General features: G+C 40.6%; 1 protein-coding gene across 1 annotated transcript in view; it reads right to left on the bottom strand.

Moving 5' to 3' along the window:
• ELK3 (ELK3, ETS transcription factor) overlaps positions 1 to 19,352 on the bottom strand; it is a 38,534-nt gene extending 19,182 nt beyond the window's left edge. Inside the window, exons 1-2 of the mRNA XM_027679927.1 lie at positions 18,903 to 19,352; positions 920 to 1,128 (exon numbers count right to left, since the gene is read on the bottom strand). Of these exons, the coding sequence (XP_027535728.1) occupies positions 920 to 1,126 (207 nt within the window). The 5' untranslated portion in view covers positions 1,127 to 1,128; positions 18,903 to 19,352. The remainder of the gene's footprint in view (positions 1 to 919; positions 1,129 to 18,902) is intronic.
• Positions 19,353 to 19,558: the final 206 nt, after the last annotated feature.

Raw genomic sequence — 19,558 nt, 5'->3', positions numbered from 1 at the left:
GAGCACAGCATGAGACTACTACCTTGAGAAACAAACCCAAACATATCACTGCTCTGACACCCACCATCTCACCAGCCACCTTTCCCTGCTTGCTACTCTAATTCTGCACCTTCATCCAGTAAGACATCACATTAGTGCTCTTTCATATATATTGCTGCTAATTAAATGACAGAAACATGTAATTTAGACTAGTGTTGAAGCTAAGTCAGATTTTGTCCTAAAGTGACATAGTAGAAAATTTGCAAACTCTTAGAAACACCGAGCATTACCAGAGGAATAGTTACAATGATATCCTGCTGAGGGAATACTGCACTGTCACAACTGTAGAAGTGTATCAGCATTGTATTTCCAGCTAATACAATTGCAGTAAAGATATACCAAAAAGCTCAGGCAAGACTAGCTAAAGCACTGGTCAGCAGATTCTATGGTCCAAAAAATGTGTCCCATGAAAACGCAACCCCGCCCTCTATGCTGTTAGGTTGGTTGTTTTTTTCCTTGTTTCTGACTCAGGCAATACTTGCCAGTAAAGCTGCCATTTTGCCTGCTGCATTGCAAAATCCCTGCTTTCTACCATTCCAGAAGATCCTATGCAGGCTCTAATAATCAAGCAGTTCTCCGTTATCAACAGTTATTTTATTGTTGTCAAAAGCTACAGAAAATATTGGGCAGCCAAATGCATAAACACGTAAAAGCATCAGTAAGTCTAAACCCAGGTCAAAACAACCCTCCTCAGGAAACAGGATGTACAGTGTTTTCCTGTGCATCTTTTAGCCTCTTATCTCCACTGTGATCACATTCAATACTGTTGTCTGTTGTAAAGACTAGTTAGAGGAACTTCTGAATAGCTTCCACTGAGAGGAGAAATATTAACTGGGAGTGTTTCAATTTTCTTAGTTTGCATGAGAATAACAAAATTTACCTTGTCATAATAGTATCTGAGCGCTCGGCTCAGCTTGTCATAATTCATATTAGTTTTGTTTTTTCTGAGTCCCCACAGCTTAGCCACTTCTTCTGCCTTGAGTAGCTTGAATTCGCCATCATTAGACGTCCAGCAAATCAGGTGCTCATGTTTCTGGTCTAGCAGCAACTGCAAAAGGAACTGCCACAGTGTGATTGCACTCTCCATACCTATAAGGGACAAAGGAGAGCAACAGTGTGAAAAACATCTGGGAGCAAGTGTTCCACCCAACACTCGTTTCAGTAATAAGCTCTGTGTAGGAGTCATCCTACGTAACTGAGAAAAGGGAAGCTACTATATAATTTACAACCAAACATCCACAAAACCTACAGGTCTTCCACTCATTTTTCAGTATTTTTTCCCACTGCTATTTTCTGAAGGAACACATAAAATAGAGGAAGTATTTAGAAAAGCACTGCCCACATCGTTCACGTGGTACAAGGTCATCTCCAGTTGGTGTCTTCCATTCAGTGTATGCAATCACACTTCAAAGGAACATATGGGAGAGGGAAAAAGACTTGATGTAACTATCCACTGAAATGGGACTGAAAACCTGCTCTTTATTGTCATGGGGAGTGTACTGAACTTGTTCAGGTACGTCACTGTGAAAAAGGGGCAGACAAGGGAAGACCAGAGCAGTTGCCTTTGATTAGAGGACCAGAAACCACACTCATTCCCCCCTCCCACCAAACACACTTGTCTTACCAGTATCATATAGCCTTTGCCTATTTTATTTTTTCCAGGGCCTGAAATTACTCTTGCTGCTTCTGTTTGCCAGTTCAAATAGCTCAAAAGATATTCTTTATTTGTCAGGAATGCTGAAAGTTCAGTACCCTTAAGCACAGTAAAATAAGTGATATTTACCCTGAACCTCTCTCTAACAGGGATCTTTTATTATCATACATACCACTGAGAACTATATTGGAGGAATATTTTTAACAGTGCCTGAGTCTCATGTCTAAGATTGTTTGAATATTTTTTTTTCTCTGCTAACTGCCTGTGCTACTGAGCCCTTCCTAGAATAAACGTTTTGTTCAGGCACCGCAATAGAAGAATAAACTGAAGACTGGCTATATTCAAACTCAGCACAGGCATATACACAACTTAAAATCTGGGATCATTATCACTGATAACAATTTTTCATTTTAATGAAGATGCAGCTAAAATTGACCTTTTAAACTAGAGAAATACAAAAATAAATTTTCACCCACTTTCAACATTCCTAGCCTTCACATGTTAACATTGGATCAAATAATTTTTTCTTGGCCTCTTCTGATTCTTAATTTGGACATGTTATGTTGCACAGATTTATTGCTGGTATTGCTGGGTTAATTGACTATGGTGCTAATGGGGCTAATTATAACCTAACCTACCTCTCTGCATGTAACAATGGATATTTTTATTTTTATCTAGACAAGCTCACGATTTTTAATGCCCTTGCTCATTTTGTTTACCAATATATTATTGTTTGTGTCCTAACAGATGACATGGACAGGATGCCAGGCTTGCTGCCTGACGCTTCCCTGGATGTGAGGACCACAAGAGGGCACAAGACTTCCAACTATCTACCATAGGGAACAAAACAGCAGGCGGCTGCAGGAACAGCTGCCTCTCCAGGTCTGCCCTAGCACAAAGGAAATCACGGTGCATAAGGTTCACTAGTATAAAGAAACATAAACTGCATAAACTTCACTAGTGTAAAACAGGTTAATGATACTAGAGAACGCTGTCAATAGTTTTACAGAAAAACAGGATTTGGAGCTGTGTTTTGGTCCAAATAATTACTAACTGGCCAAACAAGGCTTTCCAGAATTAATGATGGTTTTACTATCTCTGCAAAATCCTCAGTTCCCTAATTAACTGAGAATCCCGTCTGCATGACAAGGTCAAAACCACCTATTCCTGATGCCCAGCTGTATGACAGAGTAACTACACAGCACCTCCAGGGGTCATTAGAGGACTCCCAGGACTGTTATGGATCCTTGAAACACAACTGCCTATATGGATGGTTTGGCACTTTCAAAGGTTTGCATTTGCTTCACTGCAATTCTATTCAAATATAATACAAATTATACAAATTTCATACAAATCCTTTTCCACATAGTGTAAGGCAAGAAGAAAAAACTATAGCTAGAATTAAATATATCTGAAAATTACTCACTTTACAGTCTTTAAAAGTTCCTTTAAACTACACCATCTGAGCAAGTATTAACCTCTTTCGCAGATGATTTATCTATAACTTCATAGATAATAAAGTGTCCCTATACAAAGACGCACATCATATATACATACTTTCTAATTAATATTTATAAATTTTGCAATTTACTTTGCTAAAAAAGTGTAGTTACATACAACTATATTCCTTCAAAATAATCCTAGTTTCTGTATATCATGTATTATGCAGTGATACCCTGCACAATCTCAGCTTGTATCATACCACACTTCTAAACAAGAAATCACAAACGGAACTTTTTTTGCCCTGGAAAATCATTAATAACTTATAAGTATCTTTCTTCAAATTTTCATTAAATTGTGTACAGGTGTTCCATGCTACAAAGACCTGTCAGTAGAACTTCAGCTGAGGAAAATAAAGATGGAAGAGAATTATAGAAGCACCAATACAAATTTCAGCACTATATCATTAACCAAAACAGTATAATGCCTCAGAGACACAACTCTCTCATCCAGATCTTAAACTACACCTTCCTTCAAATGATCAGCAATTGTGTCTCTTGAGAGAGTTTAGGCTGGAACTGAACTCAAAGGGAAGAGCATTTTGCTGCAGCTTCTCCATCCCAGTTCACCTCTGCCTAAGAACACTCATAGGGTAACTACGGCTAACTTTGTACTACACTTTCTATTACGAGCCTGTTTTCTGATGCTTATCATTTGTAAAATGTAAACAGTTTGGGATTCCATTTTATCTACTGAACATGGGCCTCAAGGTGACTCAGCCATAGGCATAATGTAAAACACATGAACAACACAAGCCTGGGTGAGAGCATCCTACTGGAGTACTCACTCCACAGATCACATGTCCTGGTGAGTAAGGAGATATGACTTCCATCAGGTTGTTACATAAAAGGTTACTGCCGCCTTTTTCAAAGTGGTTCATTTCTTCAGCCAGCTGAGATGCACACATAATCTCCGGGGGTCACTTCAGGTGCTGGATCTAGGGCAGATGGCTGTGGTGGAATTAGATTTAGGCAGCTCCTCACCACCCTGCTTGCCTTACCATCAACTCTTCCAAGTGAATGGCTCTGAATGGGCTTTATAAAGGACCTGTGTACCTCAGAATTCAGCATCGATGTGCTTAGTTGGTATATGCATAAATCTTCTACTGGGTATGACCTAAGTCTGCCCCTACAGAAATGAGATTAAAACAGCTCAGTGCTGCATTGTGCTTCATCCCTCCATCTGCCACCGAGTTCCTGCATAAAGCTTCCCATAGTGCTGGTATAGCAACTATATGTATGATTCCTACATGAGGCAAATCATGCTAATTACATTTTCAACTGATCATTAATTGTATGGTCCTTCTCTTCTAAGCACCAAACTTGAGGCGTTGGGGTCTGAGTTGCACTGAATATTCACGGCTGTAACTACCTTTAACACAAGCCTTGTGCTAAGCATATATGGTGAAGTAAAGCCTCACATTCCTTAAATTGTGTAAACTGGTGTTAATCTTTGCATCTCATTTCCATTCTGTAAAATGTGATTTGCAGGGGAATAGTTATAGCAGGATGCTCTGCCTGGAATGGGGTAAAACAAATAGAACAATGCTCTGTTTGCAAATCTATTAGTGGTGAATGGAGAGGGGTGCTTCATGCTGCTTTTGGTGTTGAATAATGCTGAAACCAGACTGTATCATCAATCCCAAAGTTAAACATCTTGATAGTGAGGTGAAAATGTGGCAGACAAAGTACCCGATAAAGGAACAAACAAGTGATACTACTGATAACTTACCTAAAGCTGCTGAGATGACACAGCTGGCCCGGAGACATCTGATCACTTTGTACTATAAAAGCCCAGTCATACCTTTTAAGGGCAGAGTTTTCCTTCTTGGAGTGTGTGTCTCTTGAGTGGGGATGCCCCTCAAGGTTACTCCTCGAGGCAGAGCAAAAGAGAATTGCCCACAATTGTTGGTATGGGTGAGTAACTTAATAATTGTTTTTTGCCAGCTTTAATATAATCGCTTCAATATTGCTTCAAAATAGTGCACTATACTAGTAGTTATAGCTTCTATACTGTGTAGTAAATAATCCTGATTTAAGATCTTTTTGTCTAACTGGTATCATAATATATATAACTCATTTTTCTAAAAATATATTTAGTATAAAGGTCTAATTACACCTATATAATCCTTTAGAACTGTTGACAAAGTCTGGGGCTGAGACTGGATCCAGCCATACCTAGACTCTTCTCTGAGGAGTTTAGAAAGCAAGGGGGTCCTTTCTGCACCCTGTGACTCAGCTGGAGGGCTTCTCTCATAAACTTTGCCTGAAGCTCCCATCCTGCCTACGACCAATTCCCATTCTTCCTGTGACAACAGAAAAAATCTAAGATTCTGTGGTGACAAGATTGTTTTACTGACGCAAAACATTTCATTTCCAGTTAAGTCAATAAAAGTATTAACCTGTCTTTCTCTACAGGCACCCTTTTGGGTTCCACAACATATTAACTATCCTCTTGAGAGGACAGCATGGCCACAGTGTACTAAGGCTTAACTTGTGCCTCATTTGAGTGGTGGAGCAAAAGAATCACATGACATATGTATTAGAAGACATGAAATTTAACCAAAAATCTGGTACCTGTATTAAAAGTCATTATACATTATGATTGGGAGGAGTTGGAAATCTTCAGATAACATTGTTTCATTTATGTATTCTCTAATTCTTTTGAATTTTTACTGACTCAAAGGGAATTCAGTGTCTTGCCTTAGTTTGACAGAAAGGGGTGTTAGGATGTGGTCATTTCCTACAGTGACCACATTTCATTCAACTCTTTACTAATACTAAATGGTAATAATAATAATTCCTGTTACTTCTGTGCTCAGTACAAGAATTGAAGATGGGGCAATAAATAATACATGGAACCACACACTGAATTACATGGATTAGAAGAAAAATAGTTTTATATAGGCCCTTATTTAGATAGTGACACCCATCAACGGTACAGAATGTTAGAAACATATATTCTGTGTCATGGAAAGCCTAAGCAAAATTCATGTAGACAAAAAAGTAAATTTTTTAATCCATTAACTTTGACATATCTGATTTTGCAATCTTACCATTTTTTAAATACTTATACAATGCCTTTGACAGCCAAAGATGTTTTCTAAGCCATGAAACAAAATTTGCTAGTTTGACCTGACCTAGATAGCCTAGTAATTTTACTTTTTGATCATTCCATTGATCCACCGCTGATGCAAATAATCACAGGCATAGTTAGAAGGAATTATATTTGGAAATGCTGTGTTAGACAGCAAAACAATATTTCAGGACTGAGTTTTCTGAAAATCAATTTCTCAGGCGGCTGAGACAGTACACTAACACCATCTGCATTAACAATTTAGATTCCTTCCAGTGTGCTTCCCCCCATAAAGCCTACCAACTGCATGATCAGTGTGATACTACATGCTCTCCACACCCCAAACTTTAAGTCCAGGACTGATGCCAGAAGGAGGCAATGCAGAATATTTGTGCTGATAATACTGTCCCTATTTATTTCAACCAAATTGAGGGACTAACAAAAATACCTAAACTTGGAGCGGCAGCCAAGTCAACACCACAAGCTCCTCCTGAAGAGGATAACAGAAAAGGACAGAGATATCCACAGCAAGTGTTCCATCTGAGAGAGGATGCTCCTGTAAAGGGGGTGCCCAAATTCCTCACTTAAACAAGGGGCCTACATGCCAAACACTGTCTCTCCCTTTAGTGCATGGAGACTGCCCTCTACCAACATGAACAAACATTATGAAAACATTACACAAGTTACACTAGAAATAGTTAAGACACAAGAATACATGTGCTGATGAGCCGCAATAATTTTTATTTGTTTTTACCAAGACAATACATATGGAATTCCATATGAAAAAATGTCAGTCAGTAAAGTGGCGTTAAGGTCCAAAAATACAGTCATTAACCTGCTGTGTAAAATAAAGCAAATAAGCCGGCCACCTTAAATCCAGGCAGTGGAAAACCAGGAGGCTCAGAGACAAATCTAGCTAAATAAAAAGCTCAGTATTAGAAAGATTTTTGGCATGAACTGTGAGATAAGAAGGACAGTCTTTGAGGCATTAAGTTTTGTAGGACTCTTGCTCAGGAAAAGCTAGATGAAAAGGGCAAAAAGCTGGAAAGCAGCTCTGTAGCATTCAAGACTTCTGCAGAGGTCCTTAGCTTCCATACAACTATGTTAGAGCTGTAATACAGTTCTGTTCTCACACAAAGTTCAGGTTTCCTACTTGGATTCTTTCTCACACTCTATGCTAGCTCCCCCATAGCCTTTCCAAAATAAAGAGGTATACTGCTGATCCCGGATAATCAACATGAACAAATTCTGAGGGCTAAAACTAGGAATCCCCCCAGGCATTAGGATCAAAACCAGCCCCTTTTGCTATAGAGAGTCTGCAGAGGAACAACATCTGGGAGTCTGAGCTACAAACCACGTCGTGGGACTTAGGGCAGAGGAGGGACAGCTGAATGGGACAAACTATCTGAGGAACCCAGCGACTGAAAAAAAAAACAGCTGGAGATCAATTAAATCAGGAAGACATAAAAGGTGTTAGCCAGCATTATGCCCTATAGGTAGTCACAGAGAGATGGTGATCAGACACGTACATGAAAAGGATTAAGAGGCTGAGTCAGGGCAGGGAAATTTATTTCCCTTAGCATATGAAGAAACTGCTGATTCCTTCTGTAGCCAAAGCAGCTGCAAAAGACTCAGCTCCTTTTTGTATGCCCCATCACAGCAGGCACACACCTCCACTTACATTTCCTTTACAAGCACATGTGCTTTTGCAAGCACGCAGCATTTCTCAGTAACAGACACCTCTTTTTACCACTTCAACTACTCTGGAAAATGTGTGTATACTTTTTGTATGTCCACGTACTGGTTTTGTATCCTAATTCTGTCCGGCACGTTTCTCTGAGCAGCGTGACGTGGGGCATTGTTAAATTTCTCATTCACGTTAGCATTCAGCTTCCTTTATTTCTGCAGGTTGCAGCCAGGAAACTGGAAAATGGGCCACAGGAAACCTGGCCTCCTACATCTGTCCCAGTTTGTAATAGCAGCTCTGGTTTTATTTTTCTAAGTGTCTCAGGTTCATTTTAACCCTTGAGAGGACTACTGCAATAACATGTGCAAGAATGTGACTGTTCTGACATTATTTTTTTAACCATCATTTCTCAGTACTAGAAATAGAGATTTTTGCTAAACTAAATGCACGTGAAATTATATTAATACTTAGAAAATAAACAGTTATGTGAGTTTTTTAGAAAACTCATGTTGGAAATCACCAAAACAATTCCATTCCATATTAACAAATATCAAAGAGTTTATATGGAATAAGGTAGTCTCTATATACATTCTAAACATAGTTCTACAGTCTGTATGAAAAGTTGAACAGCTTATAAATCCTCTAGGACAATTTTTCTTTCCATAAAAGATTGAAGCACACTGGTTTTGCATTTAATTACAGAAGCAAAAGAGTAGCAATCAAGAAAAGAAACTTTCCTAAAATAATCAAAAAATCAGTCAGCCATAACATTTTTCACTGAAAATTCATCCGTATAACGATGAATATATCATGAGAGGTTAAAGACAATTGCCAAATCTGCCCAAGTGTTTGCTCAGAAACATTTGAATGAACAAGGCAAAAGGCTGAGTCAGTCCTAACACTTTATTTCTCAACTGAAATGCTTCAAGGGTGATAAATAGGATGTGGTTGGTGAAGAGTTAGTGATTCTGCCAGAAAGGAGGAAAAACAAATATCAATTTGTTTACTCAAAGTTTTCAAATACACATCAAAGGAGATCTTACTGCTAATTTAATTGCGGTTGAAAAAATAAGCTCACAACTAAATGTGTAAATATACCTCGTTTCATTTGATGCAGAACTTTCTCTGGTAAAGGTAGTAAATCAAACTAGTGGTGTAACCCATATCCAGGACACTTTAGAGAACCGACTATGTGTATGATACAGAATGCTGGTAATTTTTCCACATCCAGCAAGCAGGACATTTCCTGTCAGAGCATCCTCCAAGTCCTTCCATTGTGTTGAAACTGCAAAAACTTTCTAAATCAGGACTTCCTCCTATTATATTTTAGATGCGTCTTTCTGGGAAATGCAGATTCAAGTGGAAAAAAAAAAAAGGAATTCCTGCAGCACCACCCAGTGGAAACATTAGAAAAAGCTACAGGGGTGCCCCAGCACAAAAGTTCCAATTTACTGCAAAATTACAGTAATATTGCCACACAAACCCGGACTGGTTTAAGGATGTGCCAAAAAAGGAGAGAGGATTTTGCTGGCCAATGTACTTAAAAGAGCCACATGAGGTATGCCTACTCTGCCACTCCTGCATATTAGTCTTCTCTTAACTTTAAATTCTAATTTAAAAGATTATTTACAGTAAAAATCTACAAGGTGTCCTTCTCAAGCAAGAATACCCACTGTTATGGCCCAGCACATTTAAAAAAATAAACAGCCTCCTGTGGTTAAGAGCAACATAAAAGAGACAGCAGCAAGATCTAGCAAAATATTAAGGAATAACATCAAGTTCCACTGCAGAAAAGAAAGCCTTCACACACATGTCCAGTAATGCTTTCAGTAGGTACATTTGGTAATAAAATGTTTGCAGTTTTTAATTTTTTTAACTAAGTCAAAGAAAGCCAGAGGCAGATGTCCAAAGGAAGAAAGTTCTGCAACCTTTAAATGAATACAACAAAGGACTGGTTGCCTGCCAAGCAGAGGTGTGATGACACCGCCTTTAAAACACGAGTATTTTCACATTCTCTGTAAGGATGCACTTCAAGAAACAATTTTAATCCCACTGGAGTGAAAGCCCTTAGCAGGAGGGAATATGGCTACTTGCTTCCCTGTGAAAGGCTTAAAAATAACCTGCTAAATTATTTTTAAAGTGAGCTGTAAACAAAACTACAGAAATCTGTAATGGCTCCAACTGTTCACCTTGGGACAGACATAAAATGAATGCAGACTCTTCGCACTGCTTTCTGTCTGCTCATGTGGTGCACATCTGTGGCATGCTGGCAAAATGCTATGCTGCAATCCAAGGGACTCTTGCTTTCAAAGCCAGCCTTATATGTTTATTTTTCCCATATGACTTTCTCTTACATTTTTGTCGGCATCAATAGGACACAGGTCATGATTACTTGACTGTCCTGTATAAAATTTCTGACAGTCCCAGAGCTAAAGAGGGTAGAGGTTACAACCTCCAGGAACAGTGGCCATTCTGAAAGTTTACTTGACATATCAAGTGATGATTACTCCCAAATATAAATGCTTTTTCCTTATCTGAACTCCCTTCTTTCATTGAAATATTAAAATCTTCAATTTTGTGACAGCAGACTGAATGCTTTGTAACTTATGCTAGTGGCCCTAATATTTTAAATGGTGTATTAATACTATCTGCTGTCTCAAATGTTGCTTTAATACATTTCATATTCAGATGTTTAAACTAATCTTCCCCTTGCCACTGATTTTTCCTAGACTAAAACTTAGATAAACACAAAGGTCTTTTTTTATACTGCGAGCAGAAAGGAACCTGGCCAAAAGGACAGGAAAGAGTCTTCGGAGTTCTGTTCAGACAAACCAAGGGGGCTGGCAATTTTCATCTGACCTGAAGCACAGCAAGATCATCACAGCTTAGACTGGCAGTCAGAGCTTGCCTTATGATGCATGCTGAATTTTCAGAATTTGCTGGATTAGCAAAATGAGCCATTAAACTACTAAATAACATACAGGCTTACCTGTATATTGCCATGTTGCAAGGAGTCAGTCATAGCATTACACCGAAAATGGTGTAACACAGTTCAGCGGATGGTAACCTACATATATAGAGTCATTTTACCTGGACAGTTTGTTCACAAAACATTAGTGCTACTGCAGTAGTTCTTGGAGCATGAGCCAGAGTATAAGTTCTTTAGTCCTAAAAAATGAGCAACTTATCACAGCACTAGTCAAGGTCCGTATTTTTCCACTTTAAATGCTGTTATTATCTCATAGTAAAAACCTAAATTAAGAATCACTGTTACATGTAAAAATCTCAAAGGTCTGCTATTCTTCTTTCTCAGTGCTAATCAAAGTTCTGATATGTGTGTTTATCATGCACTGAGCTAAATGAAAATCCAATTAAAAGATTCTTACCTTCAGACATTATTCACTTGCCTACTACACCAGCAAGAACCTGCAGGTCACACCCACACATTTCCCCTAACATCGTTCATTAAACATGGGAATATCCAACAAAATGTACCATAGAATACATGAGATTTCAGCCAACAGAAGATCTGGCTGCTACTCTCCTGTACTGTCTGTGTCCTGTGTGCTTAAACTATGCTGCTGCAAACTATGGATGAGAGACAATCGGACACTATTTCAATGATTACAGAAAACTTTGCTGTATACAAAATGCTCCCTCTCCTCAACTTGGATGAGATTGCACAGTCAGTATTATTGCACCCTACTCCCAGGGAATCAATCTAGCCTTGATACTGCTCTGTTTGAAATAGTTTTCATCACCGAATTTCAGTACTGAAGCAGCAGTACTGAAGGAGTGCTGCAGTCACTCTGATTACAGAATTACAGAATCACAGAATCAATCAGGTTGGAAAAGACCTCTGAGATCATCGAGTCCAACCCACGACCCAACGCCACCCGGTCAACTAGACCATGGCACTAAGTGCCACATGCAGTCTCTTCTTAAATACTTCCAGGTATTTAATGTCTGATTACTCTCTCTGTAAAGAATTTCTTTCTAATGTCTAACCTAAACCTCCCCCTGGCAGAGCTTAAGACCATGCCCTCTTGTCCTACTGCTGGTTGCCTGGGAGAAGAAATCGACGCCCACCTGGCTCCAACCTCCTTTCAGGTGGTTGTAGAGAGTGATGAGGTCTCCCCTGAGCCTCCTCTTCTCCAGGCTAAACAGCCCCAGCTCCCTCAGCCTCTCCTCATAGGGCCTGTGCTCGAGTCCCTTCACCAGCCTCATTGCCCTGCTTTGGACACTCTCCAGTGTCCTTCCTAAACATACTTTCTATACCAGCACTATTCTACACACACAGTTTGCTAAACTAACCATACACGCCAGTTGCTCTGAGTCTGCTCTGAGTCACTGGACTTCACAGAGGTCTATATCTAAAATCTGAACATACATTCCCATCTCAGCTATGTTAGTGTAGCATGGAAGAAATTCTCTGAAGGTAGTCAACTTTCTCCAGATTTTGCTAACTGAGCTGCAATAGGAATTTGTTCTAACTTTTTAAATGCTTTTTAAAGATTGTTTCTTCTCATGAATTACTGTTAATTGCTGGGAAGAGATAATGGTGGTACTTCAGTCTATAAAATTTTTGTGCTGTATTGTGACTTGATACAGCGAGAGCCTCTCAAACATTACCACAATATAAACATTTAAAAACAAAAGCAGTCATTAGCATCCTTTTCAAAAAGCTTAAACTGAAATACATTCAATCAATTTTCATAAAAAAACCCAAACAACAACAACAACAAAAAAGAAGAAATATAGAAAGATACAGTAAAGAGGTGCTGTCACCACATTAGAGGCAAATGGATGCAGAATAGAAATCTGTTTTCCAGATGAACTATCAGCTGTGTTGCAAAATGAGGATGGGAAACTTACAGGAGGACATTTGATTAAAAACATTTAGATTCTTAAGATGAAGTATATAATCCCAGTCTACTCTTTTTTGTACAACTGTGGAAGCGTGTCTTACACAACATCTTTGCTGGTTCACTAATGTTTTCAGAATAAGACCCATCTTGTAAAATTGTATTAATGGACTTAATTCTTAGGTTAGTGCCTAGAAAGCTTTTACTTATTTTGAATAATTGTTAAGAATCATAAAAATTACAAATGATTCATTACATAATTTAATGACAGCTAAAACTAAAAGACAATGTGTAAGACGCAAGTTTTCCTCTCACAGTAGTTCAAATGATCTTCAAGTTAGGATTCAAAAGGTAAAAAAAAGGTATACTTTAAAGCTCAAGAAACTAAGACGGTTTTTGCACGAGAGCCAAAATACATTAATATGTAGTAAACTAGTATTTGCAAAGATCATTGAAGTTATATTCTGAATCTTCATATAATGAGTAGTAAATTGGCAAGCAGAGACACAGATGTGTGAAATGACTCCTGAAATGGGTCTGGGAGAAGCCACAAAATTAGCAGTATTGTTCAGACAGTATATCCTGACACTGCAAAATGTAAAGTAAAGCTATGGAAGACTAGGAGGACCCTTACAAGAGCAAGCAAAAGCTACTCCAATGCCTTAGTTACATTCAGCATGCAGTTGGTCTCAGTGCATTAACAGAAGTGCTGACACTCAAAAGTAAATACATGCCTAAGTGCTTTAAAAGATCAAAACAAAGTAAGTGTGCGGCTTCCTACAGAAATTCTCCTGAAGATCCTGAGCTGTATCTAACTGCTCAGATGTAGACAGATCATGTTATAGTCTTCAGAAACCTTTCGTTACATTGATTTTGATTGATATTTATCTTAAAAGTTCATAGGTGTCATCATACAGGTGAGCAGTTTTCAACACGTGGCCCATGCACGCAGGGGTCAATGGACCTTTCTCCTGAAGGCAAGGCAGAAGCACCACAGCACTACAACAGTAGGCACAACTATTCAGAAATAATTATGGATCCACTGATACAAAAAGGACAAACCCCGCTACTCTTGGTAAACACAGCAATGCTACTTAAGCAGCCCAAAATCATGGTGTTGGAAACTGTAACTCCATAAGAATAAAAAATGTATCATTTCATTACCTGCCTAGGCCATGGCAAAATTTGGCCTCTGATGTTCTTAACCGCAATATAAAATATTACTTAAATATTTAATTGTTCAGCACAATATGAGACACTGCCCATGAATTACATTGATTAAATAGATCAACAACTCCAGTGTACTTTTTTAGTACTGCAAAAAACTGCCACAGTATTCATACAATATTAGAAACACAGAAAGGCTATACAGTTATTAACTGGCAGGTAGTGCCTATGTAATATTTTCATATCAATGCTTATGGCAGGCGTTTTCTTTAGTTCTTGCTTTTATAAAAGCAGCATGTCTCCTTCAAAGAGCTTTTGAATTAAAATCCACTCTTAACAGCAAACCCTTAAGAACCTGAACTGATATAATTACTGACATATAAAACCACAATGACTTAAAGGAAGTTTTAAGGACAAAGATGAATTTCTTCTTGTGAAGTGCACAGATGAGAGCTACTTTGTGCTTCATTTGCTTTGTTTCCATCCATGCAGCCTTGTATTTTGTGGTGCGATGAGCTGGACTTCCTGTGCCTACACCTTGACATTCCCCTCAAAATCGTGACTAAATCTTTAATCATTCATTATTCAACAAAATACTTCAACATGAGAACAGACATATTCTGTCTTTCAAGAGCTCTCAACAGCCTCCAGATACTCGTTGATTCATTTAACAAGCCACAGGCAAAGTAAACATCTGTCTAATGATTCGAGACTATGAGATTCCCTATTGTGGGAAACATCGAGGAGAAAGCCATGGTGAATCAATCCCGGGACTTTCACAGGCCCGTCACTGACAGCCTGTGGCATGAACCATTGGGTGTGGTTACCAGAGATAGACAGCAGCTCAAAACCAACAGTACTCTTTGAAACTGGCCCAGGCTAACTGTCCTATAATCAGTGTCACAGCTCCAAAATTGATTCTAGCAACAACATGCTGCGCATTGGACCCACCTCCACCAGAAGAAAACCAGGGACTGATAAATCACCTCAATTGCACAAGTGAGTCCAACCTGCCATACCTTTACGGGAAGTAGTAGCTAATTTATCAGTTCTTCGCTCTCTTAGATTATTTAGCACTATGACAGAGAACCACTCACAGAGATAATGGTAACTACATGAGCTTACAAAGTTTACATGGTGTCATCAAGACACATTAGCTAAAATACTTTCTTATAAACACATGCATCACAAATAACCACATGTTGGTGCTTCCACTCTTATCCTGTGCTCCTTTATCCTTAGTAGCCAAATGTCTGTTTATTTTGGCACCTATTTCTTTCTTCTGAAGTAACATATTGTCATGCGATTGCATTTCCAAAGCTAAGATTTGTATTTTCTATACAGCTGATGGACCTCTGTCCATTTTACGTATACCTACCTTCCTACATTTAAACATATGAGCCTCAGGGCAAGCAACAAGCTCCAGGCACCTTGGTGAACCTGCAAATTGACTTTCATTCTGTGCTAAGTCCTTCAGAACCAGTTTTTGATCAGTATTTGTGATCACTTGATTAATAACACCTGCCTCTAAGTATACCTCTGTCATAAGAATGCCTTCAACCCAAGAAGGGCATTACAACGAGTAGGTAAAATTTACATAACTGGACTTTCTGCACAGCAAAGAGGGAATACCTCAGTCTTTGGAGTGAAACATTTGATTTCATGATTGAAGTTTAATAAAGTAACATTAAGTAACAGGAGCAGAGAACCACTGTGAATTGGTAAGCAGTGAGAACTGCTAATGAATAAAACAAAATACGTTTTTGTTTCTATATATTAAAGTGTCCATGTGCATAGTATTATAAACAGTTACAAGGAAAGCTGTAGCTGAGTTTCTTCCCTGAGACCGTGTTGCTTATTTCAGATGTTGCATCCAGGTAGAGTCAGTGATATCAGAAAGGATATAAACATGCAGATTTTTTCTTTTTAGGACAACTCACAGAGGTGATTTGAAAAATCAAGATGTAAGCAAAGATGATAGTATCTGAACACTTAACAGACAATATATATTCTTCTCATACACTTTTATACTTCGTAAACTAAAAGAGGTAAAGAATAAGATCATACTTACAGTAAAAACGCCTTTAATACTTTTTTATTATTTGAGTGAAAACAAGCATGCATTATATGATATTTGGATTTTTTTTCTATTTCAAATGGAACTTGTTTTTTTAACACATCTACAGATTACTTCTCATTAAGTCTTTCAAATTTACAGAACACACAACCATTACACTATTACTACATTTGTTTTTCTATAGGACATTAAGATGTTTTATACTTAAATTGAGTGAACACAATATATGAAATTTGTGTGGATAGACTACATATATATATGTATGTATGTATCTGTGTGCTTCATCTACACTGATTCAGTAGATGGCACACTGAAATTCCAGCAATATTTAATGCAGTAAGTGGACAATTAAATATCCATATTTCAAAGAGAGATAATAAGAGCTAGGAAACACTCTTCAGTAAGAGTTTTAGTGTTGTACATCACACTAATTGTTCCATAACATGTTCAAAAGACTTTTGATCATTATGCCCAGTAACGCACCTCTTTCTCTAAAATTCAGAATTTTACAAAAAAAATAAACCTACAAAACTGAAAAAATTCTCTTGCTTCATGATAACTACATTTGATTGAAACAGATTAGGCATTTTCTGGTTTGTGCATTATTCTAAAAATTCTTCACTGCCTGGCTAGAAAATCAAGAGGCATCTGTGTCTGGAGATTGTGTCACTAATCCACTAATAAAAGTCCTCTGTAAAGTGATGTTAATGAAGAACTTTTCTGTGCTGCTTGGACATAGGAAGTACAGGAAACACTGAAGATCCTCAAAAGTAAACACGTGGTATACTGCAAGTACTATTTTTTTGCATAATATTTGCTAGTTTAATGCTATCACATGATAATTCAATTAAGTAGCTAAGTGTTATTTCCTGTTACATGCCATTTTATTCACATTTATTGACATTTCCTTTAGCTAAAACCCACTTGCAAGCAAGAATCCATTTTCTTTGTTTGCTCCAGGCTTTTTTTTTTTTTCTGCGAAAAGTTTGGTGGGGCATGGCAAAAATCTTTCTAATTCTGAACATGGACATCTTTCATGACAGCTATGAAAATAAATCATCATGAAATAATTACACAAACCACTAAATTAAAAGTGGTACGTACAAAATCACTTGAAAATTAGACATGTAAAAGCACCAATACAGAAAGGCTACGTGAGTGAATACGCTTTTCAAATATGCCCATCACCTCAGTATCTTGGCTCAAAAGTCTTTTAATCTTGCAGTTACATACAACTGTCACAGATGCATAGAACATGTTTCTCATAACACAACCTTCTGCATACTCCATTTATGTGCTTCACCCCATGGAAATATTTATGGATAAATTACATTAATCCAAAATAATTGAAAAGTCTATATGAGCAAAATACGAGATGAACCACGACTTTCTGCTTGAAATTAAATGTAACCATCGACTTCTGAAGTTGGAGTCCTCATGACCGAAAAGATGCTGCATTGTATAAAATTGTCTTAGCACTACAACCGTAAGTAAATAAAGATGTAACTTGTCTCCCTTTCAACTGCAACGTTAGAAAGGCTGACAGGGCTTCACAAAACCCTCCTGTGTTAGGGAACGGAAACTCCTAATGAGATTAGTTGGTGTGTGTGCAGACATTACTTAGCCATGACTAAATGGGCTCTCTTCCTGCAGCCAGTGGAAAATTCAGGGAACTTTTTCCCCCTGCAGCATCAGAGTCCCTCTAACCTTCAGTAAAGCCAAATCCAACAACAACTCTCCACTTTCTCTCCCTTTCTCTCTGTCTCTTTTTTTTTTTCCTTCCCTTACAAACATTTTTTGTGGGGTTTTTTTTTCTTTTCAGTTGGTCGTGGAAACTATCCACGTCGGCCAAGGGGGTCTAGGGGCAGGAGGTGGCTAAGGAAAGCCGGGGGGGAAGGGCCGGGGAGAAGGCAGAAGACTACAAAGGAAACTGTAAAAAGGAGCAAATACATAAACCTGAGAGGGAGAAAACCACAGAGTTTCTTTGTGAGCTGCAGTGACTCATTTTCAAGATGTTGTCTGCTGCCAGTTTCAAACCGGAAGCGCATGGCAATTAGTCTTGCTGTTTCCAGACAAGCCAGAAACTCTCCCGACACTTTTTTTTTTTTCCTTTTTAAAGCCCCTTCTGCAGTTTCTGCAGGGGCCTTCCCTTCCCTCCCCCCACGCCCTCCCCGGCCCCGTCGGCCTCGCAGCGCCGCCGGGGACCCCGCGGCGCCCCCGCCGCCGTGACAGGCACCCTGGCGGCCCCCGCCGTTACCGGGGAGCTGCCGGGACAAGCAGTCCCGCGGCACCGGCGGCCGGGCACGGCATGACCCGGCACCGCCGAGGGGCGCGGAGTGCCGGAGCTCCCCCAGACCCGCGGTGCCCCCCTCCCGGCCTGCCCCTCCTCACACCCCGGCCCCTTCTCCTGCGGCCCTCCCCTCGCCCCCCATACACTCCGTCCTCTCACCTTCACCCGCAGCTCCCGGGGGGCGGCAGGGCCCCCGGGGCAACCTTCCACTGGGGCAGGGGGCCCCCGAGGCGGCGGGAGCCTCCTCCGGCGTCCCGCCCCCCCGACCGCCGCCCCCTGCCCCGTTACCGCAGCTGTGGCCGGGCCCGACCCCGGGGCAGGACCCCTGGGCTCCCCGGCTCTGAGCGGGGCTCCGAGCCCCCTCCCCGCGCTGCTCCCGGCGCTGCTCACCTCCAGCCCGCGGTGTGCCCCGCGGTGTCCCCGCCGCGCTCCCACCAGCGAGCGGGGCGCCGGCCCCCGCAGCAGCCGCCGGCCCCCCCCCTTCCTCTCCCCGCAGCCCCCTGAAACTTTGCGGGAGCCGGGGCGGGCGCAGCAGCACTTGTACCTACCCAGCGGCTGAGGGACTTTTCCGCTCTCTCCTGGTAGTTTAGAGGGAGCTGGGTAAAATCCCCCGGTTCTCCATGCTGACAGTCTTCTGCAGACGCTCTGTTGCTCTAGTAATGAGATCCTGATTTTTTTCCCTTTTTTCTCTCTCTCTTTTTTGTGTCCCTTGGGCCGGTGCGTGTGTGTGTGTGTGTGTGTGTGTGAGCGCCTGCCCGTGTGAGGGAGCGAGCAGGAAGCCGGGGCAGTCAGACAGCGGCCCGGCTCACTTCCTCTCCCGCACTATTCCCCGGGCGGTTTGCAGTCTGTGTAAACAGCCTTTTCCTCCCCGCGCCCCTCGCTCTGGCCGTCGATGTGCAGCATGGCTGTAACACAAGACACACGCATAGTAACACGGGCAGCGGTAACTCCGCCGGCTCGCAGGGAGCTCCGCGGCTCCCCCGACCGCCACCTCTTCCTGTGCTACACCCCTGGGAGGAGCTTCCCGCCGGCCGCCCCAGTTTCTTGAGACAAAACGGACCCGCATTTCCCCGGTGGACACCGGAGAGATGCTTCGGAACCCCTTACGAACCATCCCGCAGGATGGTGAGCGCCCTCGGCGAGGCGCTGGCCCCTGGAGAGACAGTCGCCTTTGTCCCACCGTGCTGGAGCTGAGGTCACGGTG

Source organism: Neopelma chrysocephalum, unplaced genomic scaffold (assembly GCF_003984885.1).
Source record: "Neopelma chrysocephalum unplaced genomic scaffold, ASM398488v2 Primary Assembly neopelma1_59, whole genome shotgun sequence".
NCBI lineage: Eukaryota > Metazoa > Chordata > Aves > Passeriformes > Pipridae > Neopelma > Neopelma chrysocephalum.
The sequence above is the reverse complement of the archived record's forward strand: the minus strand, read 5'-3'. Positions and strand labels throughout refer to the sequence as shown.